At 36.4% G+C, this 19,002-nt stretch overlaps 1 protein-coding gene across 1 annotated transcript in view; it reads left to right on the forward strand.

Moving 5' to 3' along the window:
- Positions 1-19,002, forward strand: part of LOC309801988 (ankyrin repeat domain-containing protein 26-like) — a 79,815-nt gene that overhangs the window by 27,746 nt on the left and 33,067 nt on the right. Inside the window, 6 exon segments of the mRNA XM_082617135.1 lie at positions 572-600; positions 693-765; positions 11,552-11,634; positions 15,839-15,990; positions 17,937-17,970; positions 18,253-18,394. Of these exon segments, the coding sequence (XP_082473261.1) occupies positions 572-600; positions 693-765; positions 11,552-11,634; positions 15,839-15,990; positions 17,937-17,970; positions 18,253-18,394 (513 nt within the window).

Raw genomic sequence — 19,002 nt, forward strand, 5'->3', positions numbered from 1 at the left:
TATATCCAAGCTGATCAGTTCATAACCCTTTCTCTGATGAGAAATGAATTATACATTCAACTGAACTGTCATCCCAACTGTGCACTTCCTAAATTACAGGACAAACTGAAGAACATGATAAATACTTGTAGTATAACGGTGTAAATGATGCTGCTGTATTGCATTCAAGATGTGCTGTTGCATTTTACCATCAGCTTTCACATTTACCTTCTCGGGGTCATGATTTGTTGCTCTGATTAAAGATCACTTTTCTCCTCATCAATCAGCATGTTCACATTGGTACATGTGCATTTTTCTATTTTATAAAGGCTTTTGGAACATAATTTTACTTTTGAAATCTTAACTGCATGTTTTGTTAAACCTGTACTCCTATTTTTTCTTCAGTATCTGTAGTGGATTCATATGTCTGTCTTGTTGCAGTCCTAACTTCCCCCAAGAAACAAAACACCAAAACCTAAAGTATTCACTGCCAAGGCCAAGCATGAGGATTCTGCTCAGTACTAACTGCATGAGTATATAGTTGGCTTTCATAGTTACGTGTAATTGATTCTATGTCCCTTTTGCCTTTTAGATTCTCCTGAAAAATATCCTGACTTGAAGGTAAAAACTTATATTTTTATCTTGAATTATTAACTACAGATTGTATCAAATGTACATTATTTATTAATCAACTTGTTTCAAAACCCATTCAGCCTGCAGTTGGAGTGAAAGATTCTGTTCCTAATAAAACAGTAGGAATGAAGGATTTACAAACATCCAGATCAGGTAAATTTTGCAGTGCAAATTTCACTCTGGAAAGAGGTACACTAAAATATTTGAAATGCTCACAGCCTTCATATTCCTAATTCCTTTTTGTTTTTGCAAGTTTAATTGAAGGATTTGACATAAATAAGGCACATGTTATTGTTGGTATCCATGTTTTGAAAAAAAGATATTTACAAGCATAAGAAAAAGATATTTTTAAAATGTAAGCTTTAACTCAGATGTTTCTATGTATGTTTCAATACCCTAAAGTTCTCAGTTTGGAATCTCTGTACTTCTTAGGGATTCTCAGAGGTAAATTATTAGATTCTAAGATTTTTCCAGTTTTATAAAATGCTTATTTGAATTCTGACCTTAACCTAGAGTAAAGCTTCACTTGCTAACATGTCAATTGTATTTCAACTTTAATTATTTCATTTTAGTGGTGTTACACGGATGAGCTTAATCCAACCAGATGTTTTGATTAGCAGACTCTGTGTGTGTGTATGTGTGTGTGCGTCTTTGATTATTAAAAGTGGGGGAGGTCTTCCCTGGTGGCGCAGTGGTTGAGAGTCCGCCTGCCGATGCAGGGGACGCGGGTTCGTGCCCCAGTCTGGGAGGATCCCATGTGCCGCGGAGCGGCTGGGCCCGTGAGCCATGACCGCTGAGACACGGCCGCTGAGCCTGCGTGTCCGGAGCCTGTGCTCCGCAATGGGAGAGGCCACAGCAGTGAGAGGCCCGCGTACCACAAAAAAAAAAAAAAAAAAAAAAAAAAGTGGGGGAAAGTAATCATACCTTAATGACGATTTGATAGACACAATCTTGTAAAACAGTAATTCTGAACGTTTTGGGCTTTAAGATCCTTTTATTTATTTGTTTGTTATTTTTTATGATGCAGATATAGGATCCTTTTATACTTTTAAAAATTATTGAGAATTCCAAGGAACTTTTGTTTAAGTAGGTTGTATCTACTGATGTTTACTGTATTGGAAAATAAAACTGAAAAATTTAAAATACAAGCACACACAATCATACATTCTATTAGCCATTAGAAGTATGATGTTATCACATATCTTGTCTCTGGAAAACTGCTCTGTACACTTAAAACAGAATGAGAATGGAAATAACATTTACTGTTATTGTGAAAATAGTTTTGACCTCTTGGACCCCTTGAACGGTTGAGTCTTGGGACTCCAGGGATGCTCAGGTGACACTTGAGAACCACTGTTTTAAACCATTTACAGAGCTCATGGATGTGAAATGATAAAGGGACGCTTGTGATGAAACAGGCTTTAAACTTTCACTTTTACATTTCTTGCTTTTTTCTTTGATTTGTCTTTTTTTTAATATATACGGCAGGTTCTTATCAGTCATCAATTTTATACACATCAGTGTATACATGTCATTCCCAATCTCCCAATTCATCCCACCACCATCCCCAACCCCTTGCGGTTTTCCCCCCTTGGTGTCCATAAGTTTGTTCTCTACAACTGTGCCTCCATTTCTGCCCTGCAAACCAGTTCATCTGTACCATTTTTCTAGGTTCCACATATATGCGTTAATATACGATATTTGTTTTTCTCTTTCTGACTTACTTCACTCTGTGTGACAGTCTCTGGATCCATCCACGTCTCAACAAATGACCCAATTTCATTCCTTTTTTATGGCTGAGTAATATTCCATTGTATATATGTACCCCATCTTCTTTATCCATTCGTCTGTCGATGGGCATTTAGGTTGCTTCCATGACCTGCCTACGGTAAATAGTGCTGCAGTGAACATTGGGGTGCATGTGTCTTTTTGAATTATGGTTTTCTCTGGGTATATGCCCAGTAGTGGGATTGCTGGATCATATGGTAATTCTATTTTTAGTTTTTTAAGGAACCTCCATACTGTTCTGCATAGTGGCTGTATCAGTTACATTCCCACCAACAGTGCAAGAGGGTTCTCTTTTCTCTATACCCTCTCCAGCCTTTGTTGTTTGTACATTTTCTGATGAAGCCCATTCTAACTGGTGTGAGGTGATACCTCATTCTAGTTTTGATTTGTATTTCTCTAATAATTACTGATGTTGAACAGCTTTTCATGTGCTTCTTGGCCATCTGTATGTCTTCTTTGGAGAACTGTCTATCTAGGTCTTCTGCCCATTTTTGGATTGGGTTGTTTGTTTTTTTAATATTGAGCTGCATGAGCTGTTTATATATTTTGGAGATTACTCCTTTGTCTGTTGATTTCTTTGCAAATATTTTCTCCCATTCTGAGGGTTGTCTTTTTATCTTGTTTATGGTTTCCTTTCCTGTGCAAAAGCTTTGAAGTTTCACTAGGTCCCATTTGTTTATTTTTGTTTTTATTTACATTACTCTAGGAGGTGGATCAAAAAAGATCTTGCTGTGATTAATGTTAAAGAGTGTTCTTCCTATGTTTTCCTCTAAGAGATTTATAGTGTCCAGTCTTACATTTAGGTCTCTAATCCATTTTGAGTTTATTTTTGTGTATGGTGTTAGGGAGTGTTCTAATATCATTCTTTCCATGTATCTGTCCAGTTTTCCCAGCACCACTTATTGAAGAGACTGTCTTTTCTCCATTGTATATCCTTGCCTCCTTTGTCATAGATTAGTTGACCATAGGTGTGTGGGTTTCCCTCTGGGCTTTCTATCTTGTTCCATTGATCTATGTTTCTGTTTTTCTGCCAGTACCATATTGTCTTGATTACTGTAGCTTTGTAATATAGCCTGACGTCAGGGAGTCTGATTCCTCCAGCTGCGTTTTTTTCCCTCAAGACTGCTTTGGGTATTCGGGGTCTTTTTTGTCTCCATACAAATTTTACGATTTTTTGTTCTAGTTCCGTAAAAAATGCCATTGGTAATTTGATAGGGATTGCATTGAATCTGTAGATTGCTCTGTGTAGTAGAGTCATTTTCACAATATTGATTCTTCCAATCCAAGAACATGGTTTATCTCTCCATCTGTTGGTATCATCTTTAATTTCTTTCATCAGTGTCTTATACTTTTCTGCATACAGATCTTTTGTCTCCCTAGGTAGGTTTATTCCTAGGTATTTTATTCTTTTTGTTGCAATGGTAAATGAGAGTGTTTCCTTAATTTCTCTTTCATATTTTTCATCATTAGTGTATAGGAATGCAAGAGATTTCTGTGCATTAATTTTGTATCCTGCACCTTTACCAAATTTTTTGATTAGCTCTGGTAGTTTTCTGGTGGCATCTTTAGGATTCTCTATGTATAGTATCATGTCATCTGCAAACAGTGACAGTTTTACTTCTTCTTTTGCAATTTATATTCCTTTTATTTCTTTTTCTTCTCTGATTGCTGAGGCTAGGACTTCCAAAACTATGTTGAATAATAGTGGTGAGAGTGGACATCCTTGTCTTGTTCCTGATCTTAGAGGAAATGGTTTCAGTTTTTCACCATTGAGAATAATGTTTGCTGTGGGTTTGTAATATATGACCTTTATTATGTTGAGGTAGGTTCCCTCTATGCCCACTTTCTGGAGAGTTTTTATCATAAATTGGTGTTGAATTTTGTTGAAAGCTTTTTCTGCATCTATTGAGATGATCATATGGTTTTTATTCTTCAATTTGTTAATATGGTGTATCACATTGATTGATTTGTGTATATTGAAGAATCCTTGCATCCCTGGGATAAATCCCAGTTAATCATAGTGTATGATCCTTTTAGTGCATTGTTGGATTCTGTTTGCTAGTATTTTGTTGAGGATTTTTGCATCTATATTCATCAGTGATATTGGTCTGTAATTTTCTTTTTTTGTTGTATCTTTGTCTGCTTTTTGGTATCAGGGTGATGGTGGCCTCGTAAAATGAGTTTGGGAGTGCTCTTTCTCCTGCAATTTTTTGGAAGAGTTTGAGAAGGATGGGTGTTAGCTCTCCTCTAAATGTTTGATAAAATTCACCTGTGAAGCCATCTGCTCCTGGACTTTTGTTTGTTGGAAGATTTTTCATCACAGCTTCAATTTCATTACTTGTGATTGGTCTGTTCATATTTTCTGTTTCTCCTGGTTCAGTCTTGGAAGGTTATACCTTTCTAAGAATTTGTCCATTTCTTCCAGGTTGTCCATTTTATTGGCATAGAGTTGCTTGTAGTAGTCTCTTAAGATGCTTTGTCTTTCTGCGGTGTCCGTTGTAACTTCTCCTTTTTCATTTCTAATTTTATTGATTTGAGTCCTCTCCCTCTTTTTCTTGATGAGTCTGGCTAATGGTTTATCAATTTTGTTTATCTTCTCAAAGAACCAGCTTTTAGTTTTATTGATCTTTGCTATTGTTTTCTTTGTGTCTATTTCATTTATTTCTGCTCTGATCTTTATGTTTTCTTTCCTTCTGCTAACTTTGGGTTTTGTTTGTTTTTTCTCTAGTTCCTTTAGGTATAAAGTTAGATTATTTATTTGAGATTTTTCTTGTTTCTTGAGGTAGGCTTGTATAGCTATAAACTTCCCTCTTAAGACTGCTTTTGCTACATCCCATCGGTTTTGGATTGTTGTGTTTTCATTGTCATTTGTCTCTAGGTATTTTTGATTTCCTCTTTGACTTCTTTAGTGATCTCTTGGTTATTTAGTAATTTACTGTTTAGCCTCCATGTGTTTGTGTATTTTATGTTTTTCCACTGTAATTCATTTCTAATCTCATAGTGTTGTGGTCAGAAAAGATGCTTGATATGATTTCAATTTTCTTTAATTTACTGAGGCTTGGTTTGTGACCCAAGATGTGATTTATCCTGGAGAATGTTCTGTGCACACTTGAGAAGAAAGTGTAATCCGCTGTTTTTGGATGAAATGTCCTATAAATATCAATTAAATCTATCTGGCCTATTGTGTCATTTAAAGCTTCTGTTTCCTTATTTATTTACATTTTGGCTGATCTGTCCATTGGTGCAAGTGAGGTGTTAAAGTCCCCCACTATTATTGTGTTACTGTTGATTTCCTCTTTTACAGCTGTTAGCCATTGCCTTATATATTGAGGTGGTCCTATGTTGGGTGCATATATATTTATAATTGTTATATATTCTTCTTGGATTGATCCCTTGATCATTATATAGTGCCCTTCCTTGTCTTTTGTAACATTCTTTATTTTAAAGTCTATTTTATTTGATATGAGTATTGCTACTCCAGCTTTCTTTTGATTTCCATTTGCATGGAATATCTTTTTCCATCCCCTCACTTTCAGTCTGTATGTGTCCGTAGGTCTGAAGTGGGGCTCTTGTAGACAGCATATATATGGGTCTTGTGTTTGTATCCATTCAGCAAGCCTGTGTCTTTTGGTTGGAGCATTTAATCCATTCACGTTTAAGGTAATTATCAATATGTATGTTCCTATGACCATTTTCTTAATTCTTTTGGGTTTGTTTTTGTAGGTCCTTTTCTTCTCTTGTGTTTCCCACTTAGAGAAGTTCCTTTAGCATTTGTTATAGAGCTGGTTTGGTGGTGCTGAATTCTCTTAGGTTTTGCTTGTCTGTAAAGCTTTTGATTTCTCCGTGGAGTCTGAATGAGATCCTTGCTGGGTAGAGTAATCTTGGTTGTAGGTTCTTCCCTTTTATCACTTTAATTGCATCATGCCACTCCCTTCTGGCTTGTAGAGTTTCTGCTGAGAAATCAGCTGTTAACCTTTTGGGAGTTCCCTTGTATGTTATTTGTCGTTTTTCCTTTGCTGCTTTCAGTAATATTTCTTTGTGTTTAATTTTTGCCAATTTGATTACTGTGTGTCTCGGCATGTTTCTCTTTGGGTTTATCCTATATGGGACTCGCTGCACGTCCTGGACTTGAGTGGCTATTTCCTTTCCCATGTTGGGAAGTTTTCAACTATAACCTCTTCAAATATTTTCTCTGGTCCTTTCTCTCTCTCTTCTCCTTTTGAGACCCCTATAATGCGAATGTTGTTGCGTTTAATGTTGTCTCAGACGTCTCTTAGGCTGTCTTCATTTCTTTTCATTCTTTTTTCTTTATTCTCTTCTGCTCAGTGAATTCCACCATTCTGGCTTCCAGGTCACTTATCTGTTCTTCTGCCTCAGTTATTCTGCTATTGATTCCTTCTAGTGTAGTTTTCATTCCAATTATTGTATTGTTCATCTCTGTTTGTTTGTTCTTTAACTCTTCTAGGTCTTTGTTAAACATTTCTTGCATCTTCTCGATCTTTGCCTCCATTTTTTTTCCGAGGTCCTGGATCATCTTCACTATCATTATTCTGAATTCTTTTTCTGGAAGGTTGCCTATCTCCACTTCATTTAGTTGTTCTTCTGTGGTTTTATCTTGTTTCTTCATCTGGTTCATAGCCCTCTGCCTTTTCATCTTGTCTATCTGTCTGTGAATGTGGTTTTTGTTCCACAGGCTGCAGGATTGTAGTTCTTGTTTCTCCTGTCTGCCCTCTGGTGGATGAGGCTATCTACGAGGCTTGTGCAGGTTTCCTGATGGGAGGGAGTGGTGGTGGGTTGAGCTGGGTGTTGCTCTGGTGGGCAGAGCTCTGTAAAACTTTAATCCACTTGACAGCTGATGGGTGGGGCTGGGTTCCCTCCCTGTTGGTTGTTTAGCCTGAGGCAACCCAACAGTAGAGCCTACCTGGGCTCTTTGGTAGGGCTAATGGCAGACTCTGGGAGGGCTCACGCCAAGGAGTACTTCCCAGAACTTCTGCTACCCGTGTTCTTGTCCACACGGTGAGCCACAGCCAACCCCCGCCTCTGCAGGAGACCCTCCAACACTAGCAGGTATGTCTGGTTCAGTCTCCCGTGGGGTCACTGCTCCTTCTTCTGGGTCCCACTGCGCACAGTAGTTTGTGTGTGCCCTCCAAGAGTGGAGTCTGTTTCTCCCCCAGTCCTGTCAAAGTCCTGCAGTCAAATCCCACTAGGCTTCAAAGTCTGATTCCCTAGGAATTTCTCTTCCCCTTGCCGGACCCCCAGGTTGGGAAGCCTGATGTGGGGCTCAGAACCTTCACTCCAGTGGGTGGACTTCTGTGGTATAAGTGTTCTCCAGTCTATGAGTCACCCACCCACCTGTTATGGGATTTGATTTTGCTGTGACTGTGCCCCTCCTACTGTCTCATTGTGGCTTCTCCTTTGTCTTCGGATGTGGGGTATCTTTTTTGGTGAGTTCCAGTGTCTTCCTGTCGATGATTGTCCAGCACCTAGTAGTGATTCTGGTGTTCTCACAAGAGGGACTGAGAGCATATCCTTGTACTCCACCATCTTGGTTCAGCTCTTATTTGTCTTAAGAAATTGAAATCTGACAATTTTACTTTCTTTAAAAAAAAGAAAAATATTTTTGTTATGTATTCATTTCCTGTGTCATGACACTGTATGCTCTTTGGATCTAGTGTGGACCTAGACTTATCCTATTTTTACCAGGAAACAATTAGCACTCAAGGCTATCATTTCTTTTGTAAATTTATGATATTTATCCAAGCCTTAAAAAATGAGTTCTGAAGATATTGGTACATTGAGGAAAGATCATCTCATTGTATTAAAGTAGTACCATTCATTAAAAGATTTTTTAAAACCCATGTCTCTGGAACACACAATACTGTCATGCATATTTAAACATAAAATAAATGGTTAGACATAATTTTGTTAATGAAAAAATTTATATGTTGAAGAAACGTAATTATTAATAAAGCTCTTAAGGTATACAGAATATGTAATAGAGATTGATGAGTGAATCAAAGTAAGTATCACTAGAAAATTAAAAATTAGAAAAAATGAGAGGCAATACTTAACGTATCTATATGAATGGCAATGACGTGTAAGATACAATAAGCCATGAGGGAGTAGTGTGTTTGGGGGGAGAGGAGGACATGGGACTGCTTCTCTGAAGAAAGAATTTGTTCAGGTTAGTCAAATTTGTATTAGTATTCACATTCTAATAAATGGAGACTTTGTTTTCAGGTTTTTCAGGTTGGGATTCTGCTAGTTTGTCGCTCAATAATGAGACTTGTCAAAGAGCTGGGCATTTGAAAGTTGATGATAAATATCCATTTGTGTCACAATCAATGACCAAAAATCAGTCAGCATCCACAGAATTTGGACAGATGACCTTAACAGATAAAGAAAAGATTAATATCGGAGTGTTGTTTCTGTTAGGGGATTACACGCTCCGTGACCTGTGTGAGTCACAACTGCCAGAAAACAGAGAAAGCAAACAATGTAATAAATAAGCACAGAGCACTCAACCATAGGCCACCTCGGCATGGCTTCACCATAATCCTGATGTTTCCAAAATCATTTTGTGGCAAAATCTGCTTTGTGTTTACTCCTTTTATTCAACCTGCAGCGAAACGTCTTTTAGCAAGACGTTTGCATTCTTCCTCTGAGGAAAGCAACATAATAAATAACAAAGGGAATTAGGAGAGAGAATAGGTTCGTTAGGCTAGTATTTAGGATACACCTGAGAGTGGGTAGCAAGATTATATTTAGAACTTTGGGACTAGTTGGGAAACCTAGGCAGACATCTGAAGATTCCCTTCTCAAAATGTAGTTTCTTAGCTTTATTTTTGTTTAGCTCTGAATTCATTAGTATTAGTTATAACTATATTCAATGTAACGAAAAAAGCACCTCCAAAACCAAATACTAAACTATTTCTTGTATTTTGTATGAGTTTATATATTTTAGAATTGGCTTTCCCAGCAGTAATGGGAGTCATTGGGGATTGCTACATAGTCCCTCCTTCTTAGCTGTGTCCACATAGTATATCAACTTATTATTTTTAATGAATTAATAGTTCACAAGGGATATTGGTTTTAAGGAGTGCTGATCATTTAAAGATAGTGTAAGGAACATCAATTCGAATTCTACTAGGATTCCCAGTCTATTGATTAACCACATCTAATATATGTTCTACATAAATACCGATTAATTTAGTGCCGTTAATCAGTCATATGATCAGGGCTATAGTAATAAATCATACACTGTTTTCTTTTTCCAGTCCTATAGTTTTATCTTCTTGTCTTTCCTTACCTGTGGAATTAATGTTACATTTACAAAAGATTCTCAGTTATCTCCTAGAGTAGTGACTACAAGCTATAAACTCAAAGTTTTTTTTATCTATACAAGTGACTTGTTTGCTCTCATTTCTCCATGAGCTTGGTAGGTCCAAGAAGCACAAATTCAAATGAAACACCTACACGAGCCCCCTCAACACAGGAAGATGTGAAACAGGAAAACTGGAAACTAAATACAAGCAACTTAAAACAGTTCATGCAGATCATTTCTCTTCTCAGTTGATACCTTTTATAAAGTAATAAGCAGAGTCTAGTTCTTGAGGGGCCCAGGATTTGTGAATTTATTTATTTAATAAAGATTTATTCTATGCTGGGTCCTGGTAATTTTATATCCTAAATATTTCTGGAAACAGTCCCTCAGTGTAGGCCTGCATCATCTTTTTTTTTGCATTATAATGCCATCACATTCTTCTCCCTCTATTTATTTGTATGGCCTTCAAATTCATCCCTCCCGCAGCATTTAGAGTGATCTATCTCAAATGCACCAGTGATCGTGAACCACTCTTTAAAGCATATTAATGTCCAGCCATCTTAGAATGACACGAGGCTTTCGTAATCTAACTTCTACCTGACTCTCCCTCTCTAGCCCTTTCTGTCTGTCCTTTGCTCTGGAATTCTGAACTGCTGGTGATGCTCTCTCATCTATCCCTGTATTTTAGACAACTATTCACCCTGTTTTATGTATGCTTCTCTGCCTGTCTTGCTACAGCTTTCCATGCTCTCTCCCTTTCCTGCCCTCTATTCCCTTGAATCTGACTGACCTCACTGTGTAAGTCTCAGCTCAGGCATTATCTCTAGAAAAGCCATCCCTGACACCTTTTATCTACATTCTTCTTTAAACTCCATGTTTAGTACTGAGCAGGAACTCAATAAATAATTATTGAGTAAAATAAAGACTGTTTATACAAAGATGATTTCAAGAGATTGTCCTCTACAGTCTAGAAGCAAAGAGGATAGACGTGAAGAAATAATTTACAGTTCAGGTGATGAAGATACACTAGAAAAATCTATAAAGTACTAAGGTAGCTACTAGGAAAGAGATACCTATTTGGGGAAAGAGAGCTGTAATCAAGGAGGACTTCACGAAGCAGGCTGAGTCTTAAAAGATGAAAAGAACTTTGTCAGAAGAGTAGAGGAAAACATTTCAGATTAAGGAACTGATAAAAGCATGAAAAGTAACAGTAATTTTGGAAACCATGAATAACGTTGCAGTTGAAGCTTGGTGTATTGTTAAATAGGTACTATTATGAAGTAGAGAACAGAGTATATTATGACTTTCTATGTTTGTCCTGTATTTTTAAATTTTGTTTGTTTGTTTGTTTTGCGGTATGCGGGCCTCTCACTGTTGTGGCCTCTCCCACTGCGGAGCACAGGCTCCAGACGCACGGGCCTAGCAGCCATGGCTCACGGGCCCAGCTGCTCCGCGGCATGTGGGATCTTCCCGGACCGGGGCACGAACCCGTGTCCCCTTCATCGGCAGGCGGACTCTCAACCACTGCGCCACCAGGGAAACCCTTTGTTTGGTTTCTGATTGTTCTGTTCATTGATGTTTGGTGGATGAATTTGTCAATGAATCTTTGAGATGTTTGTGTGCCTGTAACCTGGTGACATCTGGTATTTCCCAGATGGTTTGTTGGAGTTTTAGGTAATTAGAAGTATTTCTTAAAGAAGTAAATATTCAGCTAAAGATTAAGCTTAATTTAAATTGTCATTTGATAAAATTTTTTAAATCTATTTTTATAAAGATTATGTCTTTTATCTAACTGTTCTAAGTAGTTAATTTTAACTAAACATATAGATTTGTCAGCAGAACTAGACTTAGAAATAACATCGGAGGAAGCACAAGAAAGGCTTGATGGAAGTGAAAATAACCACTCACAGGTATGTAAAAATGTAAATGTAAATTTCTGGCTCAATATTGTTTTCTATGCTTTAACAACAGTGTTCAAATGAAATTACCTTTCAAAATTAACCTCTTAGAATTGATAGATAATAATTTAATAGTTAGTTTTTATAGTGCTTTAATTACAAAGCTTAAAATATTGTTAGAATCTATTATAATTTATAGTTAAACTTTGTCCTTGGAATTGAGGCAAAAAAATTTCCTGAATATTGTTTGCTTCTTCCTTATATGATAAAGAAGGTGATAATCAAATACTGAATCGTATGATTAAGCAGTTGAAATTATGAACAGTATATCAGTGATGGTCCGTGAGTTAGATTCATGGAAGGAGAAATCATTCCCAGCTGTTCAAAATTTGCAGTTTCAAATTGCCAGTCACTAATGCCAAGATTAAAGATTTATTCTGTCTTGTGACCTCTATGTAATCGACCTAAAGATCTACATTCAGGGAGAGAAGGGGTCATACAATCAACCCAATTGCCTATTAAGGAAGCAGACCTTCCAGAATTGGACCTTTGTTGTTAGGGTACAAACAATAACTTTCTAATTTATTTCATTTCAGGGTAGGAAACCAGTAAATAATATTAAACAATGTTTTATCCACTTTCATTAGTGGATATTAGAATATAATATAACTGAATGAAAGCAGGTATTATATCAACGTATAATACTATCATAGTATATAATTTGCATTAAAATTTAGGAATTTGTTCCTCTTTCTGATTGGTATTAATTGATTTTGGCTCCTAGTAATTTAAGGTTTGTCTATTCTCCAGTTACTAGTCCTTAAAAAAAAATGCTTACGTGCACATAGGGACTTTTTAAGGTACGGTGAGGTGAAATATTTTTAAGTAAGGAAGCCTTTGTAACATTAAAAATCATCTCCTAATTCATTTTTGGTAGATTTAACATATATGAATTATTTAGTTCAAACAAACAGTGACAAAATTGGGTTTGTGAGTTCATGTTTTTCTCCTGTTTCAGGCTAAGGCAAGTTATTTTTCACTTCTTAGTTGTAATCCAGTGATTTGTGAGTAGCTAAACATAGATTAAGAAGTTTAATGGTTAAAGTTTAATTATTTTCTAATTTTTCTTTGTCCGTACTTGATTACTTAAGGATAAAGTTATTTTACAAACATGTACCCTGACAGAAAAGACATCTGAAAATCAAATCAAGCCAATTGATCTTCCGCTTTTGCATCTGCAAAAAATGCCTCAAGAACCAGAAATGAATAAGGAATGTGATAGAGAGGACATATCTGTATGTTCAGGACTTCCTTGTGTACAAAAGCATGAGGAAATGTGGATCAAACGAGGCAAATTAGGGTGGAAAAATAACTTCAAACGCATCACAAATAAGTTAAAGTGGAAGTTTGGTGGAACTTTTGAAAAATACAAAATTACTGTTTGTCCTGAGGAAGAGCCACTACATGATAACCCTAAAGAAGGAGCAAACATAAAGGAAATACCTTCTAATTTGACAAATAATATACCTGACTGTCAGGCAAAAGATGCATTTGGAGTATCTGTCTCTCTAGCATTCCAAGCATTTCCTGAACAAAAAGAACCCAGTCTTGAAAATGTTTTTCCATCTTATTTAACCTCTGGGTCTTGGGGACATTCTTGTCCATCATCTTCACAGCTTTATTTAAATGAAAATAAATTGGACTATGAAAGTGATAAACCAGACACTGAACATGTTTTTAACAAAAATGAGGAGAGTTTTTATAATGATACAGAAAATAAAAAAGTAGGGCCTCCCTGGTGGCGCAGTGGTTGAGAGTCCGCCTGCCGATGCAGGGGATACGGGTTCGTGCCCCGGTCTGGGAGGATCCCATATGCCGCGGAGCGGCTGGGCCCGTGAGCCATGGCCGCTGGGCCTGCGCGTCCGGAGCCTGTGCTCCGCAACGGGGGAGGCCACAACAGTGAGAGGCCCGCATACCGCAAAAAAAAAAAAAAAAAAAAAAAAAAAAAAAAGAGTAAGGGACTCAGTAGTTATTTGAAATGCAAGAAGACCAAGAGTTTGATATGCAAATGTTACAAAATATGAACCAAAATACCACTAATTGGAAATTAGACTCGGATGTATACCTCAGTCTAGTGATCCCAAAAGACTTTTTGATTTATGGCTTGCCCGCTCCAATGAAATGAAACACATGATTCAAATAAAAAGTCGTGATATTTCTGCTGTTACAAATACTTATAAGAAAACCAAACCAATACAAGACTGGTTCCAGAAGCCATTGCTTGCAGATAATTGCAGTGCTAATAACTATAAAAGCATGCAACCTGAATTAGAAAATGGGAGTTCTTCTCCACCGAATAGTAACAGAACATCCAAAGTGTATCTAAATGAAGAATTACAGCAAGATATGCAAAGGCTTAAGAATGAGATAGGCATGTTACAAGTAGAGTTCCTGGCTTTGGAAAAAGAGAAAATTCAACTTCAAAAAGAGATAGAGGTTCATTTGCTGCTACTTTGTTCTTTCTCTTTATCAATGATCTCTGATCCATTCTGATTTTCCACTTAGTAATAAAATGGGGTCAGCTAAATAGGTAATTGTGTAGAAATAGATTACTTCTGCCATCTAAATAATAGGAAACTATTTTCATGGCTTTTGTTCCTTAATCAACCTAAGTCTCTCTCTGTCAGTCTTTCATATGAACTGGGAAACTAATTTAGCTACATACCATGTGACCTTCTGAGCCAGAATTTCCACAAAGGAAATTGCTTAAGAAATATAATAAGCTAGGGTTTGGGGTTTTTTTTTAATCTATTGGGTTTTAAATATAAATTACACTCTATGGTATGGGAAGGAAGCAGTGACTGAAAGAAGGGACATAAACACGTATTCCTGCTAAACTGATCTCTTTATTGTGCTTTAGTGTATGCGGTCTTCTTTGCTTTACTCAATCTCTTGGCCCTTAGAATTCCAACATGGCCACTTCAAGATATTTTTAATAACAAATACATGTACTCCCACATATTCTTTAATCACCACTCTCAGATGTTTCTGTTGAGTCAGACCTTTACATTGTGTTGTTTAATAAAATGTGGTAAGTTTTGACATGTATGATTTTATCATTTAGGTAGTATAAACCCTCAGCAAAACAAATTCAGTATTTATCTCCAAAGGAGAAAACTGAGTTTTGATGTGCAATGAGGGTTTTTTTTTCCTTCCAGTAATAGATATTTTAATTTGTTTGTTTGCTCTTTTGTGTAAGAGGTGCATTGACTGAGTTTTAAAGTAGACAAAAATCTGTAGATATTCTCCTTTGAAAGAAAAAGAGATGAGCCCTACCCCCAACTGAGGCATTAAATTACTTTGCCAAAGTCACACTTTTAACTTATCTGATTAATCTGATGAATTCATTTGGTAATTTATCAGATTCAGGGTTACAGAATTGTATCATCTCTTTTGGTGCCATGAAATGATAGGAAATGCCACTTTAGGGGCTTTGGACAAATCATTGAACCTTTCTTGGTTTTATTCCCATTATTGGTAAATAGTGGGGCTAAAGTAGATAATTGCTTCTGTACCCTTTAGCTCTAAAATTTCATGGTTATTGAATGTGAAATTGGGAGGCATTACTCATTTTCCAGAATTCCACACTAACTAGCAATTCATCAATTTCACTCTACTCCTGTTTTTTGGTAAACTTTGGTTCATATATTTTAGTGAACACCATCACTTTTTTGATATTCCCAGGATCCAAATGAAAAAAGAATTGTAAAAGGCAGTGGGGGAAGAATAGCTTCAGTGCAGAAAGAAGGATGTTTCCTTTTTGTTACTGAAGCACCAAGGTGTCCCGTCCTCTAAATTTGGCTGTTTAATGCAAAATCCAGGTGGTAAAGACCAAAGAGGACAAATTTTGTGTCTTTGTCTCTTTATTTCTCTGTCTCTGCCATCAGACAGGGAAGAGTGGATGTGAATAGCTGCACCACATTAAGAAAGCCCTTTTTGAAATTTTTAAAATTTTATTTCTTTTCCTCAAACAGAAAGAAGCAGACTTTACAAAAATTTCAATGACTTGTAATTAAAAAAATTAAAGTAAGCACAAAACTATTTTTATTGCTTAAAGCCGGGGCAAACTCTGAGTCAAGTAATTAATGACAATGCAAAGGTCTTTATAATGAATAAGGTAATAACAATTATATGTAGTGTCAAACTTTCATTAAAGGTTGAAGAAGCAAAGAAGAAGCACAAAAGTAGTGAAATGGAAGTATCAGAAAACATATATGATGCTGATGATAGTGGATTAATTCAACAGAGAAAGAGCAGAAAAACTAATAACCAACAGTTTCCTACCATGGAGAATGAAGATTCTGATAGGTAAGCCTATGTCAGTATTTAACAATAGATAATTGTTATTTTCCTATAAAACAAGTTCTCATTTGAGCTAATGTTCATGATTAACAAATTTTATATTTTTCTAGGGTTATAGTTATTTCTAATACTCTTGTCCTTTAGCCTTAATACTAGAGTTAATTGGTTAACACACCACCGTATTACAGTATTAGAGTATTCTGGATTTGACTGTATACTTACCTTTACCAGTGTGTTGTATATTTAAATATATTTTATGTTACTAATTAGCGTCCTTTGATTTCAGCTTGAAGACTCCTTTCATCATTTCTTGTGAGGCAGGTCTAGTGGTGATGACCTCCCTCAGCTTTGCTTTGTTTGGGAAAGCCTTTATCTCTCCTTCATTTCTGAAAGACAACTTTTCTGGATGGAGTATTCTTGGTTGGCAGTTTTTTTCTTTTAGCACTTTGAATATGTCGTCCTACTCTCTTGAAATCCATTGATAGACTTATGGGGGTTCCCTTATAATTTACAAGCCTCTTTACTTTTGCTGCTTTTAAGACTCTCTCTTTGTCTTTGATTTTTGACAGTTTTGTTATAATGTCTCCTGGCGAGGATTTCTTTAAGTTGAGTTTGCTTGGTGACCTATGTGCTTTAGGAACTTGGATATCCAAATTTCTCGCCAGGTTTAGGAAGTTCTGAACCATTTTTTCTTTAAATAAGCTTCTGCCACCTTCTCCCTATCTTCTCTTTCTGGAACTGCAATGATTTATGAATTATTTCCTTTGATGGTATATGGTGATTCATGTAGGCTTTCTTCCCACTTTTTCATTCTTTTTTTCTTTATTCTCCTCTGATTGGATAATTTTAAAGCTCCTGTCTCTTAACTCACAGATTCTTTCTTCTGTTTGATCCATTCTGCTGTCAGTGCTCTTTATTGCATTTTTCCTTTCATTCATTGTATTCTTCAGCTCCAAAACTTCCATTTGGTTATTTTTTATTATTTCTATCTCTTTGTTAAACTCCTCATCTTGTTTGTGTATTACTTTCCTGATTTTATTGGGTTGTCTTTCTGTGTTTTCTTGTAGCTCACTGAGTTTCCTTAAAACTACTATTTTGAATTCTCTATCAGGTAGATTGCAGTTCTCCATGTCTTTGGGATTTGTTACTGGAAAATTATTGTGATCTTTTGGTAGTGTCATGTTTTCTTGATTTTTTTATGTTACTTGAAGTTTTTCATTGCTGTCTTTGAATTTGAAGTAGCAGTCACCTCTTCCAGTCTTTAATAACTGCCCTCTCCAATGTATCCCAACTTGCATTTTTTTGTTCCAGTGGTATGCTGGCACTTCTCTGTTGGAAACCTGGATTTCCACAAAGGCTCTCTTGTCTGTGGGTGATTGTCTCAGACAGTGTTTTCCAGGGGTTCCCTGGACGTTGCTAAGAGTGGCTGGAGCCAGTTCATGGGCCATGCAGGGTTCACAGCTGGGCTGTGGTCTGCATGTCTGTTACCACTTGGGTGGGCAGGACTCTTCCCAGGTCCCTTGGTTTATGGTGCTGGATCCTGCAACTGCCACAAAGCCACTTTTGTCTGTGGATAGATGCCAAATTGTTGCTGGTGGTGGAGGGATACTATGAGGTACCTATTTTTCAGCCCTGATGCTGACATGACCCCAACATGTGGGTGATTAAAAGTAAAAAAGTAAAAACCCTTGTATATTTCTTCCTATCAAATAATGCAAGTAACATTATGTTTTTCCTTTGATTGTCAGCTTAATCTAATTTAATGCTTTGTTAATATTATTATGGTGTATTTTCTTTGTCCTTTAATGTTACTCTTTCTATTTATTTTTTAATCTCTTTTATAGAAAATTAATTACCAATGCAATGATTTTATGTAAAAAACAATAGGTTTAGGTATTCTTTGGATTTTAAGTATTTAATATTTGCCTGAAAAGAATCGTTTGTTTTTTCAGGGCTACAAAGGAAACATTTAATGAAAAGAACAAGGTAGAGTAAAAAACTAATTATAAAACATATTATCCTGTAGTAAAAAATTACTTTGTGAAAGGTATAGTGGAAAAATAGAAAATCTTCCTTTGTTGTAGAAACATTTACTTTGAAAAAATTATTTAGAATCACTGTTGATAAAATTATCCCTTTGATAAAAATCTGTTCTTTTAAGAAGTATCTGTGTTTTTCTTTAATAAAGAGATATTTATCACCTCTGTACACTTAGTATATTTTATAAGTATTTTGGGGACATTGTGAAATAGTATTTTTTATTTGTAGGTCAAAGAGCAAATTAATTCTATGGATGACCTTGATGACTTAACTCAGTCATCTGAAACAGCTTTTAAGGATTGCCAGATGCTTTACTCTAATTATAAGAATTTCATGTTGCTAATAGAACATCTTGGCATGGAGTGTAAAGGTAGGACCATGGTATAAATATGTATATTTATATGTATATTTTTGTGTATACTGTTGTAATATTTGGTAGAATTCACCAGTGTAGCCATTTGGGCCTGGAATTTTCTTTGTGGGAAGGTCTTTAAGTAGGACTTTAGTTTCTTTTTTAGATATAGGGCTATTTAGTTTATTTGTTCTTTCTTTTTTTTTTTTTTTTTGTGGTACACGGGCCTCTCACTGCTGTGGCCTCTCCTGTTGCGGAGCACAGGCTCCAACACGCAGGCTCGGCGGCCATGGCTCATGGGCCCAGCCGTTCCATGGCATGTGGGATCTTCCTGGACCCAGGCACGAACCCGTGTCCCCTGTATCGGCAGGTGGACTCTCAACCCTTGCGCCACCAGGGAAGCCCTATTTGTTCTTTCTTGATTGAGCTTTGGTATTTTCCCTCTTTCAAGGAATTTATTTCTTATAGGTGCATACAGTTGGGTCTTGCTTTTTGCTGCAGTCTGACAATCTGCTTTTTCTTAAAAATTAATTAATTTATTTATTTGTTTATTTTTGGCTGTGTTGGGTCTTCATTGCTGCGCACAGGCTTTCTCTAGTTACGGCGAGGGGAGGCTACTCTTCATT

The sequence above is a fragment of the Mesoplodon mirus genome (assembly GCF_964341445.2).
Source record: "Mesoplodon mirus genome assembly, chromosome: 4".
Classification (NCBI taxonomy): Eukaryota; Metazoa; Chordata; class Mammalia; order Artiodactyla; family Ziphiidae; genus Mesoplodon; species Mesoplodon mirus.